Consider the following 14,980-nt stretch of genomic DNA (forward strand, 5'->3'; position numbering starts at 1 on the left):
CCATTGTGATTAAGATGTAGCCATCAGTAACTATTTGAAGGGGGCACAATGGCTCAGCAGTTAAAGATGCTAAGCATGTCAACTTAGCAAGCTGACAGTCAGGGTTTGAGACCCGAGCTCTGTGCAATGTATGAGTTTCTGTTATATGCCTCAGCTCCTGCCAACCTAGCAATTCAAAACATGCAAATACAAGTAGATGAATAGATACCATTTTGGTGGGAAAAGTGTGCTCCTTGGCATATAGTCATGCTGGCCATATGACCATGGAAGTGTCTTTGGAAAACTCTGGCTCCCTCAGCTAAGAACAGAGATGAGCACTTCCCCCTAGAGTCAGATCTCACTGCATAGGTGAAACTTTACCTTTACCTAAGTACTATTCATAAAATGATTAGCTTGGAAAGACCTTGATGGTATCTCATCCATACTGACTGCAGAATCCAAGTTACTATAGCATTTCTGATAGCATCTAAGCATCTGGCAAATGACTTTTTGTCCCCCACCAAAATATCCAAACAGCTCTTCACTTTAGAAAGATCTCCTAAGCCCTACCTACTTTCTTATAAACTCGACAGTTTAGTTCTAATCCTTTCCTGTGAAACAATAAAAGGCATATCTTCTACCTAACAGTCCTTCAGATATTTAACTCTAAGTGGACAGAGAAAGAACGGTTTAACACAGCAAAAGGCTGACTATTCCCGATGCATTAAACTAAGCCATAATTTCAGTCAGGAGAGAACTGAAAAAACCACTTCAAAAGAAATCTTATCGGTGTTTAATTATGTCCATTAAAGATTTCAGTTAATTTTTTTAAACGTTTGCTTTAGCCCATTCATTTTTAGAATGCAGGCCTGAAGGGCCAAGGCAGCCCCCCACCCCAGTTATAGGACTGGACCTAAAACGCTGTGCGCCACACTTTACAGTAGCTGACATTTGTGGTTCAGAGATCTTTTGCAGTGGACAGCGCCCAAAGCTCAAAACGGGGGCCTGAAATTACACCCACGAGCCTCCTCCATCCGCCCAGTAGGTAATGCATGCATCGGACGCGGACTTCATCCCAGCTTCAAGCACCTTCGATGCGAAGCCTACGATGTGAATTGCTGCTCTGCAAGCCAAGGCCATTGCAGGCCGAGCAAGTCAGCACGTTGGAGCTCAGCAATGGAGATAAAAACCTCGAGAGGGAAGGATGGAAGAGCTGTTGTGACGACGGAGGGAAGGAGGGGGGGGGAGACTGCTGGCCGGTAAGAGGCGAAAGATTGCGTGGGTGATCCGCGTGCCCGGCGTAACTAATATTCGTGACCAAGGCTCGTCTCCTCCGATTAGAGCAAGAAGGAGTAGGGTGGGCGCCAGGAGACAATGGGCGCCTTAGTCCATCTCGCCCATCTGACAATCCCAAGATGATCTCCTCTGACGGAGAAGAGCCGATCAACAAGATCGAGGGGCGCAATAAATACCAGAAGCCTCGGGGAGAACAGAGAGACAGAGAGACAGACGCAGCCTTCTCTTCACAAAGCTCAATCCAAACCCCATTGCAACCCTTTTGAATCTCTTCCTCCCCTTCACCTGTCCTAGACGCACACACGCCACCTCCGACCGACGTTCGCGGTGGCAAACCCCGAGGCAGCCCCAAACCACGGGTGTCGTTGCCTCCGCTGCTCTTCCCTCCTCGCTCCCGGTCCCTGCCGCTCGTCCGCCGCGAGCGCCGGGCTATGGAACCGCTCCAGCTGAAGCTGCAGGACTACCAAAACGGGGACTTGCATCCCAGCTGCCTCTTCGAAGTGCCGAGCGGCGGCCAGATGCGGAGAACGTCTCTGAAGTTCCAGCGTCCGGCCCTGGATGAGAATGGCCACCGAGAAGCGGAAGAACTGGAGCAATTCCCGGTGCTGGAGGCCGCCTACGCCACCATCCTCCAGGGTTTGGGCGAAAACCCCGGGAGGGAAGGGCTGTTGCTGACGCCTCGGAGGGCGGCCAAAGCCATGCAGTTTCTCACCAAGGGCTACTATGAAACGGCCGAAGGTGAGTCGCTCCTTTCAGTCCATTCTAGGACAGAGGGCTTCGGTTCCTTCCAAGGGACGTCGAACTAGTCCTAATTTCAGTTCCATCTCTACAGGGTCTGAGAGGGAGTTTTAAAGTGCCCTTTTCAGGCAGGATGAAAGTAAAGTGCTTTTAGCAGAATGGCTTCTAGAAATAGTCTTGGAAAAAGTTCAGGTAGAAATTGATTCTAGATCCTAGTCCCCCAAATCTTTTTCAAATGTGAATTATATGACGGGTAAAATGAAAAACCCACTATCCCATGATTTGAAATTGCATTTAAATAAACAACAGCCCAGTTAAGATTGATGCTTTGCTAATCCTACCTATCAAAAAATAAATGTATATAGTATAAATCAAATGGGTGCATCTCATTTAAGAGAGTGTGCATATGGTTCCAGCCAATTTTCTACTGAAACACAAAAATTACTTCATATACCTTAAGGGATAGGTCTCTTCTAATTCAGAAGCCATACTATCATCAAAAGATTTTCGTTCCTAGAAAAGTGGCTAAGTTTGTACCTCTTTCTAAATCATAATTTGCTGAAGCATGGTTTGCTGAATTGATTATATTTGCTTGGATTCATTCCCAGTCACAGACAAACGAGCTGCATTATAACTTTGTGCAATTTGTGAATCCAATCAGTATATTTAAGCTGCAACCTCAGTCTTTCTTGGTAAATGATTTTCTCACCATAATGCTGGGAAAGTGATTGGAGACTTGAGTAATTTTAGTTGTACCTGAAATTTATCTGAGCATTTATATAAGCCACTTTGCACTTCCTGTTTATCACTGCATGAAAATCGGCCATCAGTCTTTTGAGAAGGCAGAATGGGCAACATAGTCAGCCAACCCATAGGATGCTGGAGAAATCATCTCCCCTGAATTATCTTGCTTTCTATCAAAAAATAGTTTTTCCCTCCTCTGCTGTTGTTGGAAAGAAGAGAATCAAGGGTGGGAAGAGGAATATAGGAAAAAGAAAGACAGTAAATATCATATTTAATTACCACAAAGGAGCAGTGGGTTTGGTCCAGATGTTATTTCATGAAGTAGCTAGTTAGTAACTATGAGACAAACTTTGTCCAGTCCTTGAGAAACAGTTACATCTTCTAATCAGTTCTAACTCTGCTGTTTGGTGCTGAAATTATGATTCTCTTTCTCATTAATTTTTGCTTTGAGATCAGCAGCAAATTCTCAGAGGGTGAGAATTGCAGCAGTCACATTGATTTTTGAATATTGCCATTCTTGATGACATATTGCATTCATTCTTTTGTGTAGAAATTGGGTAATTTGTCCAGTCAATAGGAGTGAGTTCTTACTTATAGATGATGGCATATATACCATGTTGAAGGATGGACAGGTAAATGTGCCTTTGATGCAGGGATACAGTTAATCATCAGAATATGGAGGAGGCAGAGTTGAGATCTGGATTCACCACAGCATTTGGTTCCTGCATCTTTGTCAGGGTGTAATAGTCAATTGCTGATTGTTAATAACTCTTTTAGATCAGACAGCTGCCTGTAAGCAAATATATGGATCATAACAGGAATGGCTGAAGATCGTTTATGATGTATTTGAATGACTTTTGTTGGGATAGCAAACTGTGTCTTGCAGTTTTCTATTCTAGATCTGGCTTTTACTATATTACTACTTCAGAATCAGCGTGGACTTGATGATTTGTCATTTATACTTAACCAGCTGGATACCCGTGCTTCGTGACGAAACTATGTGATCGGGCAATGCAGGATAAATCCGGTTCAATCCGGTTCAATCCAGTTCAATCTGGTTCAATCCTTTGGCTCAGTGGTGGTCAGTGATTGAAACACATAAGGGAATATTGTTCCCGCTGCCTTGAGTCCAGACGCACCATAGGTGGAAGGCGTAGACATGTTGGTGAGGTACTGATGTTTAGTACTATAAGGAGCCCAGACCGCTCCTGAGTGAAGGAGGGGAACGTCTGCCAGTTTGAACTGAGGTAATGGAATGTGAGGTAACTGGCATTTGAAACAGAGTTCTTTTCAAGTGGGGAGGGGGAGTAGAACTCCTTAGCATCAGAGCGTGTTAATTTCTGTAAAAGAAATAATAATGATCTGATGGTCATTTTGAAAAATCCTTTCTTAGCAAACATGTAGAAGCCAAGAGGAACATACATGCCAAATTTCAAGTTTTTAGGCTTTATGGTTCTGGAGATTTTGTGATGAGTGAGTGGTATTTGGCTTTTATATATAGAGATAAGGTAGATATCATAGTTTAAGAAATTATTAATTTTGTTAGATACAACTGAATATAAGTCTCCTGATGATTATATACTGTATATGCATAGTCTTTGTATAGGTTTTTTTTTGACAATAATTCCAAAGTCCAGGTTCAGTTTGATGATGGGTAAAAGTCATCAAACTTTGCCATTGCCTCTTTTCCTTTATTTGTGGAATTTTTTTATTACTTCATTTTAATCACTTCTACACAATTTGCAGTCAAAATACTGGCATACAATATATGTATAAATAACAAAATAAGTAGTATAAACAATACATAATTCTAGTATGCTGATCCAATATTAAGGTGCTGCATCTTTCTTAACAACAAAATCTTATATGTACAAAGGCCTTCTGAATTAATCATGTTTTAACAAGTTTTTGGAAGGCTGTAAGAGAAGGACCATTTGCTTTCAGGTACAAACTATTCCATAAGAGGGGGTCACCCAAATAAAGTCCCACTTGCATTCTTCCTTTTACCAAACATGTTAGCAAATGGGTTACCCTCACTTATCTTTTCATGCATATTGGGTTCTACCCAGAACAGCCATAGTCTGTCTTGAAGTACCCAAATAAAGTGTTGATAGGAACAAGAAAAAATAGTTTGTAAAGAATCTAGCAAGTTGCTACAGAGCAGTTTATTTGTTTAGTTATTCTACAGTAAAGGATAAACTTTAGATTGAGAAATCATGTTCTTCCATTTCTTTCTTTTCCAGAGATACTCAATGATGCTGTTTTTGATGAAGATCATGATGAGATGGTTATCGTAAAGGGCATTGATATGTTTTCTCTTTGTGAACATCACTTGGTTCCTTTCTTTGGCAAGGTAATGACGGTGGAAAGATTGATTCATGTTGAATTCTATGTCCATAATCTTGAACCATGTAATCAGTGGAACAAATTTGTTGCTATTTGTAACATGCCTTGCAGAATAACTGAGTAATAATCCATTTTACTAATTTTCTATAGCAGTATCAGCAACATTTTTTTCCAGATGAAATTAATAGGCTTCAGTTACATATTCAGCTTCTTCTTCACTGTAATGCTGAGAAATTGAATGTAGAGTGCAACAGTAACTGTGGGTGGAAAACCGATCTCAGTTCAACCGAAAAAATATTCATAGTATGAAATGGAGGCAGTCATGGATTGAATATTAATATATTAATGCACATATTAATAATTTTTCATCTTCCTTTAATATCTGCAGGTGCACATTGGGTATTTACCAAGAAAAAAAGTTGTTGGATTAAGCAAACTTGCAAGGTATTTATTACTCTTCTTCTGAGTAATAAATCACTTTTCAATAAGGCAACAGTAACAGATAGTTTTGATTACGGTATGTGTCTGATTTTCTTTATAAGGAATAGCTATTAGATATGACATTTGTTTGAAATATCCATAAAGGTAAATGGGTATAGATACTGGGGAGGAATACTGTACATCACACAATATTTCATCACACACAACTATTTCATAGTTGAGCTATGAAATGCACTGTTACTGATGATAGATGACAGCCAATGACAGATACAATTGCAAGAAAAAATGTAGCTATTTTAAGGAATAATCGTCAGTTGATATTTGAGCACCCATGTTCTCAGAAGTTCCATTTTTCCTTCAAATTTGAAGAACTTGCACAGCCCAACTATGCATAGCTTTATTCTTTACCCATTTTCAAGCACTCATTCATTCAGGAAAATGAGCTATAGTGTCATTGTAGGGAATTTAAGACATTGAACTGTAGCTATCAGCTGCCAGGAGCCAGGAGAAATATTGATGAGTTTTAACTCTGCACTCAGAAAACATGATTGGGCATATATTTCACACTGAGATATCACCAAGATAAAAATAATGGATGACCATCATCTGAGATGATAGAAATTTCCTGACAGTTAGAACAATTAATCAGTGGAACAACCTGCCTCCAGAAGTTGTGGAAGTTTTTAAGAAGATGTTGGATTTGTCTGAAGTATAGGGCTTCCTGCCTAGGCAAGGGGTTGGACCAGAAGACATCCAACTGCATTCTATTCTTATTCTTAAACTGCTCTGTCATCTACTTGATTTCTTTGTTATGATCATGTTTAGTCAGAATTTTTTCAAAATATAACTTAACTTCCACTTTAAATGATTACATTTTACATAATAGCATAAAAAATCATAATGATGCTGGAGTAACAAATTTCCTTTCCATTGACTGATAGAGATCAAGTATAAACAAATGCAATCACTTTCTGATTTGCATTTCCATCAATCCTTCTCCCATTAATGCATCTTTTTTCTCCTTTTTCCAGAATTGTTGAAATGTTTAGCAGAAGGCTCCAAGGTTAGTACTTTTTCTGGCACTCTGCTCTGCTTAATAAATTCTTCAATTCATAAAGCAGGATGGGCTAGAGGCAGACCAGGACCCATGGACGGGTCTCTGGAAAAGATCATCAACTTTATCTGACCAGGAGAAATTCTCCAATTAGCCTGTTTGGAGGAAAATCCAGAAGTGGATCTGTGTGCAAAGAAACTGAAAACTCAAGTTTTCATTCCAAAAACAAATAACTTAGGCAGGACATAAACTTGTGCTAACCCATGGCAAAGGTTCCAGAGATATTTAATTTTTGTATTGATTTCATTGCTTGTGTTTTATTATTGTTAGCCATACAGATATGTATGCCACAGGATGGGGGATCCATATAAATTGTTTAAATAAATAATTACTTTTATTGAAAAACTCAAAATTTGTGACAGCAACTGAAATAGTTGAGCTTTGTTTTCACCGACAAAATGTGCAAGAAGAGGAGTCTTTCCCTTCCTTCACAGTTTTCTCTTTTATTGGGTTAAATTTTCTTTTTGAAGAAATATTGACCTGACTTAGTTCAGTGTGAACTGTATGCCTTATCCTTAATGAACAATTTCATGTTTACTTTGTAAATTCATTCTGAGTAACATAATTTTTCATAAAACACTAATTGATTTCTAGTCCAGGAGCGACTTACAAAACAGATTGCTTTAGCAATTACTGAGGTTCTGAAACCTGTTGGAGTGGCTGTGGTGATAGAAGCCTCGTAAGTTCATCATTCCTTATTTGGTTTTGTTGAATTTGTAATTCTTTCCCTCTGCTGTCAATTATTTATTCTCCTTTCCATTTCCTTTTCAGCACTATTGAAAAGTGATGCAATAGCACTTTAAAAGTATAGAAGTACAGGAATAGAAATATACTTACAGTGGAGCACTGTGTGTATTCAGTGAGTTCAGTTTTGGGTCAAAGTTTGTAGCCTGGTATTACCATGCAATCCAGATGTTCCTGAACTGCAAATCTCAACATTTTCACAATTCATCCTGATTCATCTGGTGTTCCTTCACTGAAGCTATAGCAACAGCACTTACATACCACATCACCGTGTTTTTTACAGCCCTCTCTAAGCAGTTTACAGAGTCAGCATATTGTCCCCCAACAATCTGGCTCCTCATTTTACCCACCCCAGAAGGTTGGAAGGCTGAGTCTACCTTGAGCCGGTGAGATTTGAACTGCCGAACTCAGCTAGCAGTCAGCTGAAGTAGCCTGCAGTACTGCACTCTAATCACTGGGCCACCTTGGCTCCTCCTGAAGGAAAACACTTTAATTCAGAATAGGCTTCTATCGTGGAAATGAGAGTATTGGGGCAATTATCCATTCTTTATTTTTATATCTGATAATAAGAAAATATGTCATCTGAGAATGACTTCCATTGAACTCTGTCAAACTCAATTTTGTTTTTAAGTAGTCCTGCATATTAAGATTAAGATTAATATTTAGTTTATTTGTATGCTGCCCTTCTCCGGGAGGGACTCAGGGTGGTGAACAACTCAAAGGGGGGAAAGGGGAACATAGAACACAATACACGTGATTAAAATAAACAAGAATCATACAGCGACACAGGTCGAGAGGGGAGGGGAACTCATCAACCCCAGGCCTGCCGGCACAGCCAGATTTTAATGGCTTTCCGGAAGGCCTGGAGAGAGGTGAGGGTCCGAATCTCCGCGGAGAGTTCGTTCCAAAGGGCTGGAGCTGCCACAGAGAAGGCCCTCCCCCGGGTAGTAGCCAGGTGGCATTGGCTGGTGGACGGAACCTGGAGGAGGCCGACCCTGTGTGATCTAATGGGCCTTTGGGAGGTAATTGGCAGCAGGCGGTCTCTCAAGTACCCAGGTCCAATACCATGAAGGGCTTTATAAGTTATGACTAGCACTTTGAAGCGTATCCGGAGACCAATCGGTAACCAGTGCAGCTCGCGGAGGATAGGTGTAACGTGAGTGTACCGAGGTGCACCCACAATCGCTCACGCAGCTGCATTCTGGACGAGTTGAAGTCTCTGAATACTCTTCAAGGGCTGCCCCATGTAGAGCGCATTGTGTCACCAAGATACTGTAGATTTCCTAGGATACATGGATTTTTTAAAATGAGGGATCATTGATGAGCTCTAAGCTTGCTTGTTTTCCTGCAGATGTTTCATTACCAAAACTAAGTAACATCATCAGTGTTAGTCAGTGCTAGTTTGAGTAATGAAATGTCTGCAAGAAAACAAGCAAGCTCAGAGAGCATCAAGGTCCCTTCATGTCTACCCTGAGCTACAAATATTTTCCTTTTCTTTTTTTAAAAAAAGTGTTTTATATTAGGAAGATAATTAAAATAAATGCATGCTTCTACATTCTGGGATAATGCAGTCCTGGAATTTATATTTAATTTTGCTATTGGTTTTATTATTGTTTTAAAATCAGACTTGTATCAAGGGTTTGAGGCTTGAATGCTATTTACAATGTTTGCTAATGTTCTAAAAATGCTTCTTTTAATGTTTTTTGACAGACACATGTGCATGATCATGAGGGGGGTTCAGAAAATGAACAGCACAACAATCACTAGCACTATGCTCGGCGTCTTCCGGGAAGATTCAAAAGCAAGGGAGGAATTTCTTGCCTTGATCAAGAATTAAACAGCAGCAGCAGCAGCAGCAGCAGCAGCTTGTAGTTATATCAATGGTTTGGATCATACACAATTGATGATTATAATTGCTTGGGTAATTAAAAAAGGAGAGAAAACAGAGTTCATACTTGTATCACAGTTTTGTTCCCATTTTTGCATAACACCCTTAATAGCCTTCTGCAATTGGCTCCCTTGGGAATGGCAGTCCTAGCACTTCTGAGGTGTGTAAGTTTGAGGAAAGACACTCAGGAATTGTGTTGAAATATTACCCAAGCAATGCAGATACCAATAAATTGGTTTTATTCATATGGCAGCATATATGATGTGGTCACACAGATCTCCTTGCATCTTTTGATATATGCAAATGAGAATAAATTACGAGACCTATCTCGCTTCCCAAATGAAAATTATATAAGATCTGCTTTCCAAACCCGAAGCCCATCAGAGATACTAGTCTTTAAATCCCATATTGTTTTAGGATTAAGAGAGTTAATCCAAGCATCTGGTGGACACTAGGCTGGGGAAGGCTGGTTTTGGTACTCTCAGTTTGAAAGTTTGGATGGTGAGGTTAGGGGAGACTTATGGCTCCAGTGGTGTCATTCTGAAAACAAAGCCATGGAGAGAAAATAAATGATGATTGCAACATAGTAAAACTAAAAAACATAAATCTCATGCAGGGCATTTCTCTGCTGTTATAATTCCTTAAGTTTCACAGAGCTATCTTTAGCTCACAGTTATTGCTACTCTCTTTTTTAGAGAAGACCACAAGAATGTTGGTGTCCTAACAAGTTCCACTTTCTTAGGGGATAAAGGGCAAGATGTTTATTCTTGGCAATTATAATCTAGAAAGAGATATAGTATACTAAAGCCAATTTATTTTGAAGCCATCTAGTTAAAAAAGAAAAGCTATTATTTAACATTTCGTGCAACGAATGAAACTGATTAGACAGGATCCAGTATTTCCCTGGCTAAACAGAACCATATGTTAATATGATGCCTTCCAAAGCTATTAAAACAAAACAAAAGCAGCCAAATACCTACTAAAGTGGGAAGAAAAAAAAACCTAGAACCTAAAATCTAGAATACTGATTTATTTCACGTGTGCTGCACAATATGTGGTTTGATTTTTTTCCTGAATAAAAAGATTAATCATGCCAAGTCTCCAAAAAAAAGGGGGTGAGTATTTGGATTTCTGAGATATTTATGCCTGGTAAAATATTATATATATATTAGATGATCAGTCCATTTCCTCAATATGATAGGACTGATTTTAAAAAGGCCTTTGATTTAAGACCTTAATATAATGACTTCAAATATGAAAAAGAGAGTGGGACAAAACATTTCTTTTGTAAGTAAATCATCCCAAGTGGAACATGTTCAGTGTAAACATCAGATCCTGGTCTCTGGGTGTTATGTGAATTTCGTTGTATGTGTAAACTGTGTATATATGTACAATGACAATAAAATAAAGTAAAGATATTAGGCTAGAAGCATTTTCTCTGAGACTGGAAAGATGTTATAATACATAGTATTTGGCTAGATGGATAATAATCTGCCTTGAGTAAGGCAACTTCTTAGATACCAGCCTTCCTCATCTTGGTGACTTCCAGACATACTGATTATATCTACTATCAGCCTCATTGGTCAACACTGATGGGTGTTAGGGTCCAAATTGTTATATATGTTCTTCCAATACTAAGGTGTTTCTATACTGAGGGACAAGGCAGATCTTTGGTCTAATTTAAGGCAGCTGTTTTACATTGTAATTTCTTTTATTCACAGTTCCACATATTTTGACCAACCTCTGCAATTAGCTATTATCTTCTCTGTATGAAGATTTTAAGGGTAGGCTTGTTCTGGAACTTCAGACCATGCATTGATTCTAGGTTTGATGTTCCAGTTTAAAAGCCTGGCTTGTGGAAAAGGAGTGTATGGGAATCTAAATAAATGTATAATTTGTAAAATGAGAGATTGGCCATTTATAGTGGCATACATACTACCTTTATTGATGTCAGAAGAATACATCTGCCTTTCACTGACATTTTTTTTTATTAGCAGCTTAAATGACTGATTTAGGATTAAGAAATCTTGGGAATTATAGTAGGAGAAAGATGTTAAGAATTGTAGAAAGAGTGAATGACTTCAGCACATTTAAAAAATTATTTTGAATCTACCAAGATATATTTTGAGTTATGCTGAATTGTCAGTTCAAATCTAGGTCACTCTAAGTCACCCAGTGACACCCACTACAGTGTTTATGTTAGGAATGTAAGAATCAGATTTAAAAAAACTGTCTTATCCAGCTTTTCTTTCCCACAATAGCCATCCAAATATATCTGTAGAGGTCATCAGTGGAACATGAATGCAATAGGATCCTCTCACATTATTGAACAAGTGTTGGGAAGGATGTTCCTTCACAGTTGAAACTAAGATATGTGCTATGCTGCTGTGCTAATCCAGAATGACTAATGGTTAGGTGTCCTGAGCACTTTTAATCTAGGGCCGTGATGGCGAACCTATGGCATGTTGCCACAGGTGGCACTCAAAGCCCTTTCTGCAGGCACACCAGCCGTTGCCCCAGTCCAGCTCCACTGCACGTGTGTGCACGCCTCCCGCTGGCCAGCTGGTCTTCAGGTCTCTGCTGTGCATGTGTAGGAGGGTAGGGAGTGAGGGGTGCATGCGCATTGCATTATGGGTGATGTGCATGTGTGTGCTGGCATGCATGCATGAGCTTTCAGCACACAAATACAAAAAGGTTAGCTATCACTGATCTAGGGGATAAATTTGGGGAGCAGATTGTGCTAGTTAATATATAGACTTATGCTGAGAACAGGCAGAAGGAAACTTATCATGCTGTATATCTTAGAGAACACAGAGATCCTCTAAGACATATTGGAGGGTGCTGAATATCAATTTTTGGTTTGAAAAGTTTTCAATTGCAGTTACGTTTTGCATAATGACATTTAAAACAACAGTAGGAACAAAAAATAGTAAGGATTTTTGCTACCCCCATTTTGACCTTTGGATCTTTGTGCTATAAACTACTGTAAACATTACTGTATTATCCTCAGGAAAACTGTCATACAACTTGAAATGTGCCTTATAGACTCCATTAACTTGAAGATTCAAAAAATGTTGACAGGTTTTTTTATTTTTTATTTTCAAAACAAACACAACACATAAAATCTTCCTTTTTTACATACTGTAGAAAGTGTATCAGTTGGTTACAAAAGACTTTCGTGCATCTCTTCCACAGTCATCAAGCATAATTCATATTAACTCAAGTATTTTAACTCAGATATTTATACATGTTACCGTCATCATACCTCCATTTTCATTTGACTGTAGTTGTTTAAACGTCGAATCATAAAATATACCAAGATTTAATACATAATCACATATTGGCATTTCATTTACTATTTCTAAAATCCTCCAATGACACTAAATCCTTATGTCTTGTTCTAGCTAAACATCCATAATATTTAGTAACAAAGTTTTCTATCCTTCTTTCCAAATCACTGTTTACAATTTGCATCCCATTTCCTTATGTTGTACACACACACACACACACACACACACACACACACACACACACACACACACACACACGTACATACATACATACACACACACACACACACACACGTACATACACATTATTATCATTATCCCTCCTTTATTTAACTGTATCCTGCATCATATCATTTTCCCCTTAGTAATCAAGACTTAACTGAATCTAACAATTCTTTTTTTTAATTATTATTAACCTTTATATATAATCCAAAAGGGTTTCTAATCTTCCTTTCATGGGTACCATTCAATAGTCATATCCAGTTATTACTTATCATAACACTACACATTGTATACATTATTATCATTATCAATTATTTATTTAACTATATCTATTATCACTAAATTTCGCTAAGTTTAGCTAGTTTTAAATTATATTCTTCCATCTATCTTTCCAGGAACAAAACAGTGTTATATCTTCTGCCATTTGTGGCGTCAGTCCTGTAATCATCTCCTTAATCAACTTTGTATGGACTCCTCTTAGCAACTCTTTGCTTATAAAATCTCTCATGTAATTTCAATGCCCTTCTTCTGTTTCCTTAATCAGCTTATCTTTAATTGTCAGTGGTGTTATCAAAACTATTGCTAATCAGATTTCTCCCTTTAAATCCATAAATTATTTTATTTTTTCCTCTTCTGTATCTTCCCATCTGGGGTAGGTTTCCCCTCCATTTAATTCCTCTTTCAGTATTCCACTCTTTCCATTTTCAGAAACAAACCAATCACTATAAATATCAGCAATTTTAATTTCTTTATATTCATTTTCCTCTTCGATTTTTAGGATTTTAACCGCCACTTTTTCCATTTGATGAACATCCTCAACTTCTCTGTCATATTTTGCTGTTAGATGCACTAAGTAATCCAACTTCTTCTCTATCCTCTCATTTGTATTTGATAATTTCTGTATTTCTGAGAATATCTTTTGCAGACTTAAACTTCTTTCTGGTGTTGAAGTTGCGCCATGATTTCCAGCTGACAAACACTGAGAAGATTTTAACAGAATTAAGCATCACAATAACACTTCACCTTTCTCTGGTTAAAAATCTACTTCAAAGGAACATCTGTGTGCTTTTCTTCTTATTATCATCACTTTCTATAAACAAGCTGTGAGTCCTTAAAGTGCCAAGCCAGGATAATCAGTGAAAAAAGTATTTCGTTTCCAATACACAAACCTCTAGCCTCTGAGTAGCAGTGTTACAATGTTACAATGTTACCATTTCTTTGTTTCTTTTTGTATCTTTTTGTATTTCAAGTTAAAAAAAAAGGTCTGATTCTTAAATGAGTTAGAAAAACACCCACAATAATGAAAGAGGAGAATTTTAGTCCATAGATTACAGAGAATAGTCAAAGAAAAAGAAAAAGAAACTTAATCCGTTCGTTTTAAAAGGCTTGCATAAATTCTATCCGTAAAGATAGCATTTAAAAGGTGGGATAACCCACTGTTCAAAACCAGTCCAAATTTAATTCCGCTGCTTATTTCTTCTGTTCTCCAATTTAAATTAATTTTAAGTTTTTTTTATAGGCTCTCACTTTTAAAACAGTAAAAATTCCTCACCAGCTGAAAACACTTTCTCTTTCCATACCCTTGCGTTTTGGAGCCGCCCCGACTTCATCAGCCATTTGGCTGGATTTTTTGTTACCAGCTTGAAGAGCTTCTCTTGGATCAATCAGAGACTTTGCAATGTCCCTGTGATCAGCAAGATGTATTCATCCTGTTCACCGTCTCTACAGGACGGTTTAAGTCCATTTGGACCACCCAGAGGCAAAAGTATCGACTGCGATCTCAGAGCATTGAGATCGCACGTCATGTTGTCGCAATTTCGGCTCCTTCTTCCAAATGTTGACATTTCTTAAAGGTTCAAGGTTCAAGGTTCATTTTATTTATATGACGCCCTATTCCCAGTGGGACTCAGGGCGGCGCACAAACCCAAGGGAGGGGAAGGGAAACACAAAGAACTACAACAAAAAGAACAAGGGAATTTAAAAACAACCAACAGCCACACAATTCGACAGGGGAAGGGAACTCATCGACCCCAGGCCTGCCGACACAGCCAGGTTTTAACGACTTTTCGGAAGGCCTGGAGAGAGGTGAGGGTACGAATCTCTGTGGAGAGCTCGTTCCAAAGGGCCGGAGCCGCCACAGAGAAGGCCCTCCCCCGGGTAGTAGCCTGATGACATTGG

General features: G+C 38.8%; 1 protein-coding gene across 1 annotated transcript; it reads left to right on the forward strand.

The window, feature by feature from the left end:
• Nucleotides 1-1,231: 1,231 nt before the first annotated feature.
• On the forward strand, nt 1,232-11,044 carry LOC106553155 (GTP cyclohydrolase 1). Its single transcript, XM_014071596.2, has 6 exons — nt 1,232-2,013; nt 5,001-5,110; nt 5,492-5,547; nt 6,576-6,607; nt 7,253-7,337; nt 9,113-11,044. The coding sequence occupies exons 1-6, from the start codon at nt 1,707-1,709 to the stop codon at nt 9,237-9,239; spliced, it is 717 nt and encodes a 238-aa protein (XP_013927071.2). The 5' UTR covers nt 1,232-1,706; the 3' UTR covers nt 9,240-11,044.
• Nucleotides 11,045-14,980: the final 3,936 nt, after the last annotated feature.

Source organism: Thamnophis sirtalis, unplaced genomic scaffold (genome assembly GCF_051295495.1).
Source record: "Thamnophis sirtalis isolate CommonGarterSnake01/CBP01778 unplaced genomic scaffold, rThaSir2_p1.2 scaffold_6, whole genome shotgun sequence".
In the NCBI taxonomy this organism is placed as follows: Eukaryota; Metazoa; Chordata; class Lepidosauria; order Squamata; family Natricidae; genus Thamnophis; species Thamnophis sirtalis.

What these genes read in the sequence shown, in the direction of transcription:
- LOC106553155 (XM_014071596.2), top strand. Translation starts at nt 1,707, where the DNA reads ATGGAACCGCTCCAGCTGAAGCTGCAGGACTACCAAAACGGGGACTTG. An exon ending in TGGTTCCTTTCTTTGGCAAG is followed by an intron (nt 5,111 to 5,491) that starts GTAATGACGGTG and finishes TAATATCTGCAG; the next exon opens with GTGCACATTGGGTATTTACC. An exon ending in GCTGTGGTGATAGAAGCCTC is followed by an intron (nt 7,338 to 9,112) that starts GTAAGTTCATCA and finishes GTTTTTTGACAG; the next exon opens with ACACATGTGCATGATCATGA.